We start from the raw sequence: 10619 nt of genomic DNA, 5'->3' as shown, positions 1-10619 counted from the left end.
AGTGGCTGTCAAGCAGTCAGTAAGCATTTACTAAGTACTTTATATGTGCCAGGGGCTGTACCAAGAACTTGAGATACAAAGAAAAGGGGGGGAAAATTCCTTCCCTCAAGGAGCATATATTCTAATGGGGGGGATGACAACATGTTAAATAACAAGGACATACAAAATATATAAAGGATAGAGCGTACTCTCAAAGGGAAGGTCCTTTGCAGTAGATTAAGATTTGAGCTGAATCTTGAACAAAGCCAAGAGGTGGACAAGAGCCAGCACAGTGGTACTGGGGAGGGTAAATGGAGAGGAGGGTGGAGGTAGAGTGTCCTGTGAAAGGAACAGCAGTAGGCCCCAGGTAACTGAATTGTAGTGTAGAGAGAAGTACAAGAAACCTGGAAGGGCAAGAAGGGGCCTGGTTATAAGAACTTTAAATGCTAAATATAGGAATTTGTATACAATGCTTGTTTATATTTGAATTTGTTGAGTAGGGAGTGACATGGGTTGGCACCTGAGTAGAGGATAGATTGGAATAGGGAAAGCCTTGAGTCTAGAAGACCACTTAGAAGGCTGTTGTAATATGGAAGACTGTGTTAACCTGGGCAGAGCACTTCCCCTTTAATGCTCTAGACAGTTCTCTAAGGCTGTTAAGTTTGAGAGAAAGTGCCTGCATTGATTGAAGGTGTTTCCTCACTTGGGAGTTCACCATACCAATTAAAATCACAGGTCCAGTCCCTACTACTGTTCCCATACACTTAAGTGCTAAGTGGTATAATATAAACTATTCTTTTCCCTTGGACATCTTCAGTCTTTCTACTGCCTCCTTCCCCTCCACCTACAAATATTCTCGTGTCCTTTAAAAAAAACCCTTCCCTTGACCTTGCCCCACTCTCATATTATGAGCCCATCTCTCTCCTCCCTTTCACTGTCTTCTTTGCTGATTGCTCAGCACTTTGCAATCAGACTTCTTCCACAACTCTACTCAACATTTTCCAAGATCTCTAATGATAGGTAACATATAACAATTCCAATCTAGTGGCTTCTCTTTGTCATATTTCATGACTCACTCTGGCACTTGGCACTTGAATCACCCCTCCATTCTGTATACTCTCTGTTCTCAGCTACGTTGATATCCTCTTGGTTCTTTCTACCTCTTTGACCATACCTACTCTGACTTCTGACCCTCTTCTGTCTTAAACATGAGTATCTCCTAAGGCTTTTTCCTTAGCTCCCCTCTCTATATATTCTGTCCCTTATCAATCTCATCAGGTGCCATTCTTTCAACAGTTACCTTTATGAAGATGTTTAAACTTTGTATTTCCTTTTGCTCTGGCACACAACTGGTACTTAATAAGTATTTACTATTGATGATTGTGTGAAGGACTCCTAAACCTTTAATTTCACTCCTAGACTTTTTCTAGAATTCTAATTCCTAATTTCCAGCTGACTGATGAATTACACTCTACCTTGGTGACTTCTTGTCAAACCAAGCTTACCATATCCAATGTTGAACTCACCAATTCCCTTCCAGAGGCCAATAAAACCAAAAAATCCAAACAATCATTTCTCTGTCCTTGTTGATGGTACTACTATCCTCCCAATGCTCCAAGCTCGTACCTCAGTGTCTGAGATTCTACCACATGTCCAGTCATTTGCCAATTTCTGTCATTTTCACCTCTGCAGTATCTTTCATATACATTCTGTCCACTCAAATCCACTGTAACCACCCTAATTCTCATACGGACTATTGATTAGCCTTCTAATTGGCCTTCTTGCCTGCCCTGTTTCCCAGTATATCTTTCTGAACCTTTTCTTCATACCACATCAATTTAACAAATACTTAAGTGCCTACTATATTACTGCCTAAATTATCTTCTAATAACCTCTCTAATCATTTCACTAATTAATTCAATAACTTTCAGTGAGTCATCATTGTCTATGGAATGAAGTATAAATGATCCTGACTCATCCTTTAAGCTACCTTCTGGCACTTAATAAATGCTTAATGATTGATTGTTATCTGTTCCTTTAATGGAATCCCTTCTACTTTATTGAAATTCTTCATATCAAAACCCAGTGCATGTATTACCTCAAGACAGCCTTTTCAATCCCCTGTTGTCAGGACTTGTCATTTGAACATACCTTAGCCTCCCTTGTAACATGGTATCCAAGTGTCTCTCCTCATGCACCCCCAGTTAGATTGAAAGTTGCTTGAGAATAGGGTCTCTGATGTACATATCCCTGTATCCTTAGAACGGTATCTTCCACAGAGTGGGCACTTAATACATGCTTGCTGAATAAAGCAATAGAATAAAAGTCCAGGCTGCAGATTGAGATGTGGGAATCATCAATCAATATAGAGAAGTCATAAAGATGAATGAACACTCCAGGGAATTAAGTGGATTAGGGAAGAAAGCTGAGTATCAAGGACGGAGTTGTAGGAAACATGTATGGGGTCACAAGAATGAAAAAAAGAAGCAGAAGAAGAAGCAAGACAGAGAAGGTGGTTGAAGCAGAAGAACCAGGATAGTGCTTCTAACTTAGAAACAGAAACCTAGAAAGGAGAAAGTTTCAAGAAGTTTTGGTTGGTCACTAGTATCAAATGCTGCAACAGAGTCAAGTAAAATAAGAACTGATAAAAAAGCTGTTGGATTTGGTTAGAAGCTGGTTATTAGTAACCTTCCATAGAGCAATGTGGGTTGTAGTGGATCAAGAAGTGACTGGAATGATTGGGGGGTGGTGTATTCCTTTATGTTGTATGAGAGCAAAACAAGGTTCCATCTTCTACCAAAAACAAAGTAATTTTTTATGTAGAAAAACTGACAAGAAGCCCATGCTGTAATAATCTTTTTACTCACCTAAACTTTAAAATTTTGGTGCCTTGTGCTGGCTAAAAATGTCCTGATTTTCACTCAGAGACTGTGTTGTAATGTTAACACTTTATATATAGTAACCAGGGGCCTGCAGACACTTGGGAGGAAGTTTAGCTAGGAAGGCCCGCACGGAGCATTCTAGCAAGGGAACTGAATCTCAGCTGAACAAAGAGCAGGGAGTGAAGTGAGCTTGAAGCCCTGTCTTTAAAGCACCTGAATGAGGTTACCAGTCCAGCAGGGGCTGTGGCTGAACTAAGTGGAGTACAGTCTCAGCTTCAGTGCGGGTAGGGGCATCAGGTTGTATATTGGGCAGAAACAAGAGCAAACTCTGACCCAGGGCTAGGAAGAGCCAGTGTGGATTGAAGCCAATGCTTGTGGCTGTACTCCAGGGAAAGGAGCATGATCGGAGAGACTAAACCTGTGGCCCTGTAACAGGCAGGGAATAGATATCCTTTAATCTTAGATTAGCTCACACACCTAGCTATAGCTGAGCATGGTAGAGTAAGGAACTTCCAAGTTAGAGCCTGCAGCGTTTTGTTGCTTCAAACCTTCAGAGCTTTCCAGCTGACCAACAGTGGGTGGGGCTGGCCAGCAGTCATCTGCTGAAGCTCTAGCCAGGGGCAAGCTTGCACTTCTATCTTCCAGACAAAAACCAAAATTCAGACTACCAAGGCAGCAATCAGTCTTTTTCTACATCAGAGTTCTTAGGGCAGAAGTGTCAAACTCACAGCCCACAGGCTGTGCGACCTAAATCAGATTAAAATGCAATTGGGAAATGTTTTCAAAATAAGTAGAAATATAATACACCATTGATAATGTTAATTTGTGATTTTCTAAGTCAGTATGCAGCTGGCAGGGATCTGTTTCTATTTGAATTTGACACTACTGGCTTAGGGCACTTGAAAGTTTGCAGCTTCTTCACCTGAGCCATCCCCAGATCCTTGAAGAGCAATAATCTCAATAACCTCAGGACAGCAGCAAGAAGACACTGGAGAATACAGATCAGGATCAAAACCCCAGCATTATCTCAAGAAGTGGAGAGGGTTAGTCCAGCCGTAACACAAAGCCCCAGTTCTATAAGTAAGGCTGGAAAAATAAGTTAACAAAATACACTAATGCTATAAAAAAAAAAAATTATTCTGAAGTCTGGAATAAACAAGACACAAACCCAGAAAAAAAAATAATTCAGCATCTTCAAGCAAAGCCTCAAAGTAAAATGCAACTTGGACAGAGTCAACTAGAATTCCTGGAAGAAATGAAATGAGTTTTTAAAATGATATTACAAATGAAATGAGAGCTTAGAGGAAAGAATCAGAAAAGAAATGAGAAATCTGAATAAAAGACTTGAGAAGAGAATTAACTGCTCAGTACAGAGGTCCAAAACCTTGCTCAAGTAACAGACCCCTTCAAAAATAGAATGGACCAAAAGGAAGTTAAAATAAGATGATACAATAAAAATCAAATAAGATAAAATAAGAAGTATTACAACAAAAACAAAAGAATGGGAGAAAAAATAGAAGGAAATGTAAGATACCTCACATCAAAAACAATTGGCCTAAAAAACTGGTCAAAGAAAACGTTAAGAATCATCACCAGAAGACTGGTGTGTAAGTGTGTGTTTAAATAAAGAACTTGGATTACATATATCAAGGAATCATGAATGAAAACCTCCCAGTCCTATTAGAACAAGAAGGCAAAATGAAAATAGAAAGAATCTACCTGTCAGTCCCAAATTAAAAACTCCCCAAAATGTCAGTCAAAATTCACAGCATATAGCCAGATAGAAAGAGTTCAAGTATCAAGGAGTCATGATCAAGATCATATAAGATTTGCCAACTACCATGATAAAGGAGAGGAGAGCTTAGAATATAATATTTGCAAAAGGAATAGGCTTACAACCAAGAATGAATAACTTATCCAGCAAAACTGAGTATAAGCCTAAAGAAGCTTAGGGATGGGGGTGGGGGGTAATCCCTTAATGAAATAGAGGACTCCCAAGTATTTCTGATGAAAATGCTAAAACTTAGTAGAAATTTTGAAATACAAAAACAGGAATCAAAAGTAACATTTTGAAAAGTAAATACATATGAGCAATTGGAAGGTACTATACAAAGAATAACATACATTCTAGTAGGACAAGTAACAAGCGTGTCCTTTGAACCTAATGTCTTCAGAGGTCATAGAGTTAAATAAGGTAAAAAGCCTAGGAGTGATTTTGTTATGTTTTGATGTTTTTAGAAGAAAAGAAAGAGTGAAGGAAATGAATAGACGGGAAAAGAAAGAGGTGGGGGAAAAGTTTTACTGTGCCACTGTAGTGTGATTATGTTCTATACTTTGCTTAAATTTGGAAGATTCTGATACTCATAATGTTTCTGCCCTCTATTACATTTGAAATAATACTATTTAATCCTATAATTTTTGTGAGCATGGTACATTCTCCACTTAAACAGATCACAACTCCTCCGTGGCTTGCTAGATAGTCTTTTAAGAGTTAATGGAGGGGCAGCAAGGTGGCGCAGTGGATAGAGCACCGGCCCTGAAGTCAGGAGGACCTGAGTTCAAATCCAGCCTCAGACCAAACACTTGACACTTACTAGTTGTGTAACCCTGGACAAGTCACTTAACCCCAACTGCCTAAGCAAAAAAAAAAAAAAAAAAAAAAAGTTAGTGGAACTTCCCCAATAGATAAGTGGTCAAAGGATATGAACAAACAGTTCTCAAAAGAAGAATTGTAAAGTATTCACAGTGACATGAAGGAATGCTCCAAATCACTAATAATAAGAGAAATAAATGAAAATCAAAACAACACTGAGGTTTCACCTTACACTCTGCAAATTGGCAAAAATGACAAAAAACAGTCACAGTCAATGTTGGAGATGTTATGGAAAGATAGTCACACTGATACATTGTTGGGGGACCTGTAAAATGGTACACCTTCTTTGGAAAGCAGTTTGGAATTATGTGAACAAAATTACTAAAATGTCCATATCCTTTGAACTATTACTGGAATTATACCCCACCAATAAGGAGAAAGTCCCTGTATACTCCAGAATATTTATAGCAGCACTTTTGTGATAACTAAGAATTGGAAACAAAGTAGATGCCCATTAATTGAGGAATGGCTAAATAAATTATAGTATATGAATGTGGTGAAGTATTATTCTGCTATAAGAAATGATGTGTGTGATGAATACAGAAAAGCATGGAAGTACCTATATGAAATGAGGCAGAGTGAAGTAAGCAGAGCCAAGGAAACAATATGCACAATAAGTGTATCAATGTAAATGGAAAGAATGATAACCCACCCCCAAAAAAATAAAAAATATTAAAAAAATATATTAAGCAGAACTTGATTGAAAAGATATGAGAAGACACCTTTAATCTACCCTTTGTGGAAGTGAGAGGTCCTCAGGTGTTAACACATTACATGTGCTTTTGGACATTTTTAGTGCATGAATCAGTTGTGCTGACTTTTTTTCCTCTCTAAAAAATATTCTTTGGGGGCAGCTAGATGGTATAGTGGATAGAGCTCCAGCCTTGGAATCAGGAGGACCTGAGTTCAAATGCGACTTGAGACACATGACATGTACTAGCTGTGTGACCCTGGGCAAGTCGCTTAACCCCGATTGCCTCACCAAAAGGCCAATATATATATACATACATATATATATATACATATATACATATATATATATACACACATATATATACATATATATATATATATATACTCTTTGTTGTATAAGATGGCTTTCTAGGAAGGAGAGGGTACTTGGGATAATTATGGTGATATAAGAAAAGAAAATATCAATAAGATTTTATTTTTTACAAGAACTGAATTTAGTAAGCAAACCTTTAAATTGCTGTATCACAGAGTATTAAACTCAGATTTTTTAAAAGAATGAAGCATATTCAAATTTGGAACTATGCCCAAAGGGCTATAGAACTATGCATACCCTTTGATCTAGCAATAGCACTGCTGTATCCCAAAGACATCATAAAAGAAGGAAAAGAACCCACATGTACAAAGATATTTATAGCAGCTCTTCTTGTGGTAGCAAAGAATTAAAAATTGAGGGGATGCCCATCAATTGGGGAATGACTGAACAAGTTGTGCTTTATGAATGTAGTGGAATACTATTGTGCTATAACAAATGATGAGCAGGCAGACTTCAGAAAAATCTGGAATGACTTATATGAACTGATGCTGAGTGAAGTGAGCAGAACTAGGAAAACGTTGTACACAATGATAGCAACATTGTAGGAGGATCAACTTTGATAAGACTTAGCTCTTCTCAGCAGTACAATGATTTAAGACAGTTCCAAGGGACTCATGATGGAACATGCTATCCACTTCCAGAGAAAAAATTGTGGAGTTTGAATGCAGATCAAAGCATACTATTTTCTCTTTTATTGTTTTCTCTTTCTCGTGGTTTTTCCCTTTGATTCTGATTCTTCTTTCACAGCATGACTAATGTGGAAGTATGTTTAACATGATTGTACAAGTATAGCCTATATCAAATTGCATGCCGTCTTGGGGAGAAGGGAGAGGAAGGAGGGAGAAAAAATTTGGAACTAAATATCTTATAAAAATGAATGTTGAAAGAATGAAGCATATTCAATCACTTTATTCTCACTGAAATGTAATTATTTTTAATAATAATATTTTAGTGGCAACCAAAAGAAGTTTGTACCATTAGTAAAATGTTATCTTAAAATATTTTTTAAAGAGTTAATGGGGCAAAAATTTTCATTACTCTACATTCATTTCAAATCAGCGAGGTCACAGAGCCATTTTAGTACTCAGAATATTATAGATCCATAGGTCTGTGGTTTGAAAGAAACTATCCAAAAGTCACATTGTAGAGAAGTATAAATTAAACTACCTTCTGGACTTTCCAAATTGGATGTCCCATAGCCATCTTAAACTGTGTCCAAAACTGAACTCATTGTTTTTTCCCTGAAACTCTATCTTCCTCCTAATTTCCCTATTATTGTGAAGTATACAACCATCCTCCCAGTGATCCAGGCTCACAGCCTGAGTGACATCCTTAATTTCTCACTCTCAACCCTTCCGACTCTTAGTGACCTCATTTGGGGTTTTCTTAGCCAACATCCTGGAACAGTTTGTCATTTCCTTCTCCATTTTACAGATGAAGAAACTGAGGCTAGCCCAGGGGTACACAGCTAGGAAGTGTCTGAGGCTGAATTTGAACTCAGGTCTTCCTGACTCCAGGTCCACTGCTTTTTCCACTGCACCACCTACTTGCCCACAAAGATCTATAAGATGAGAGAAATAAAATAGAAAAGATGGGAAGATCATTTGGAAAGAATGAGGGGAAGCAGCTGACCACAGATTTTGCTGAAATATAAATTTACAGATTTCAGATCAAGGAGCAGATCTCATTATCATTAAATGGGAAAATGCTACTTAAACTGTAAAATTGTAACTAATTAAGTCCAGGTCAACACAATAATTCCTTCAAGTAAAGCAGACAACAGAGCTTACCCCTACCCCCAATTATATATAAAAATTGTGTGTTACTGTTCTGAACTAGCTAAGCAATTATTCAACCCCCTAATTTGCCTTGACTGTAGTTTTGATCTGAGAAATGAAAGTTCTTTATTTCTTTTTAAAAATAGGATAGGATATCATGTTATTGCTTCTCTGAATTGAGTATCATTGGATATTTCAGTTTGGTTTGCTTTATAAAATAAAAAATGCATTATAAATGAGTTATTTTTTATATCTGTTTCTGCTTTCAATCAAAAGTAAAAGATATTTGACCTAAAATATTTAACTATTATTGTTTTATCTAAGGGGTAATCCAATTTCCTGATAGTTTGGAATCTTTAACAGTAGCTTGAATTAATCTTTTTCAAGATGGATGGCTCTGTTGCTGATGTAGTAAGGTGAGTGCATAATAAATTTTAACATAGCTAATCATCTTTGTATTATGCAGTTGGCTGGGGAACAGACCAGGGAATTGGAGGATTTGGAGAGGAGCCAGGAATTAAATCACAGCTAATGAACCTTATTCGATCCGTACGAACAGTTATGAGAGGTAAGGAAAAGAAACAGTTTAGCTATTTTATTATATCCTGCCCTATAAAGTATTAATTCTGTGTTTTAGTTTGAGGAGCATAGGCTTCTTACTTTATATGATGAACCCTGGCTTCCTTTTTATAGTTGTATTACCTAAGAACCTTTACAATCTGAAAAATCACTGTATTTGGTGTCAGTGGCTTGCTTGGTCACTGTGTCCTCAGGCAAGTCACTTTATCTTTTAGAAACAGTTTCCTCATCTTTAAAGTAAAGATATACTTGTACTACCTAGCTCTGAGATTGTTGTGAGGACACTGTTTTATAAACCTTAAGTGCCATTTAAAAGTAAGTATTATTTATTTAGCTGGTTTTCCCCAATGTAAGCAAGTTAATCTTCAGATCTAGTTATGCTTCTTCTTGAAGCTTAGGCCAAAACTTAGCACTTAATGTTCTTGTTGGATTTTTTTAAAGTTTTAAAAGTCAATCTAGAGGCATAGCAATTTGCACAGACCTCTAGTTCTGTTGAAAACTGTGAGAAAAATAAGCTCAGAAGCTCCAGATTTAAGTATTTTGCAAACCAGCAGGGTTATTCTAGTTATGATGTCTGGTAAGCAGATAAATTTGTTAAGAACTTAAGTGTTGAACTGTTGAATCTTACATTTAGTGCAAGATTTTTGAATTCCACACACCAGGAGGTGTCAGTCAATTTCTGTTCCCTCCAAATAATTTACATGTATAGTCAGATATTTCTGCTTCACTATTCATTGACAAGTGTTCCTTCTTATTTTCCAAATGTCCTTTGTTTATATTAACAAGTGCTTGTTTTTGTTTGTTTTACAGTACCATTGATAATAGTAAACTCAATTGCAATTGTGTTACTTTTACTGTTTGGGTGAACTAAAGTGGTAGAAAAAAAATTGGAGAATCAGAAGTGGAGAAACCAGCAGAAGCCATCACTTCAGTCGGTATTGGGATGTGTAGCTTAGCTGGCCAACCTTGCACTTGAAATAAACTACAAAGCTGACAATAAAACAACATTTACTATTTATCTGATACTTTATTGTTCCACTTGCTGTTTCATTACAAACGACCAGATCTCTGGAGCAGGACTGGTTCAGGTTTTTTCACTGACTGTTAATAGTAACCCATTCTATCTTAATGATTGTTAAAAGGACACTGAATTGTTCCTTTTGTTTTGGTTTCAATCTCTCACTTCTCAGGAATGACTTTCTTTCTAGATATTTCCCATTCACAAAGCTATCATGGAGAAAAGGGTCCTTCACCCCAGTTAAATTTCAAAACATTTTTATAATTACAGCATGTTAAATTATGCCCCTGTAATCTGGATCTTTTCTTTTTAATTGTTTTTAATTCATTTGGCAGATTTGGAAGAACTTTATTTTTGGTCAAAGAAAGACTTTTAAATAGTAGTCATTTTGATTGTATATTGTTTCTGTTGTCACAGCAATTAAAAAAAAATCTCACATATGTAACCTCTAAGTCAATCCAGCCATTCTACTGTCAGTGAGAATTCCAGTTAAAGAAGTATATAATCTTATTTATCCAATTTTCTTGCATATATATATCTCCAAGATTGTTTTTATGTAGTATTTTACCAGGTTGATGAAATCAGAAGAGAGTTTGTATTTTTTTCACTGGCAGAAAAATACTGTACCCTTTTTACAATAGTGATTTGTTTAAAAGCCAAATTA

At 36.7% G+C, this 10619-nt stretch overlaps 1 protein-coding gene across 1 annotated transcript in view; it reads left to right on the top strand.

Moving 5' to 3' along the window:
• Positions 1–9962, top strand: part of IER3IP1 (immediate early response 3 interacting protein 1) — a 12833-nt gene extending 2871 nt beyond the window's left edge. The window contains exons 2-3 of the mRNA XM_027868844.1: positions 8825–8926; positions 9748–9962. Of these exons, the coding sequence (XP_027724645.1) occupies positions 8825–8926; positions 9748–9803 (158 nt within the window). The 3' untranslated portion in view covers positions 9804–9962. The remainder of the gene's footprint in view (positions 1–8824; positions 8927–9747) is intronic.
• The last annotated feature ends 657 nt before the right edge of the window (positions 9963–10619 follow it).

This window comes from Vombatus ursinus, unplaced genomic scaffold (genome assembly GCF_900497805.2).
Source record: "Vombatus ursinus unplaced genomic scaffold, bare-nosed wombat genome assembly UNPS02014791.1, whole genome shotgun sequence".
Lineage (NCBI taxonomy): Eukaryota > Metazoa > Chordata > Mammalia > Diprotodontia > Vombatidae > Vombatus > Vombatus ursinus.
The sequence above is the reverse complement of the archived record's forward strand: the minus strand, read 5'-3'. Positions and strand labels throughout refer to the sequence as shown.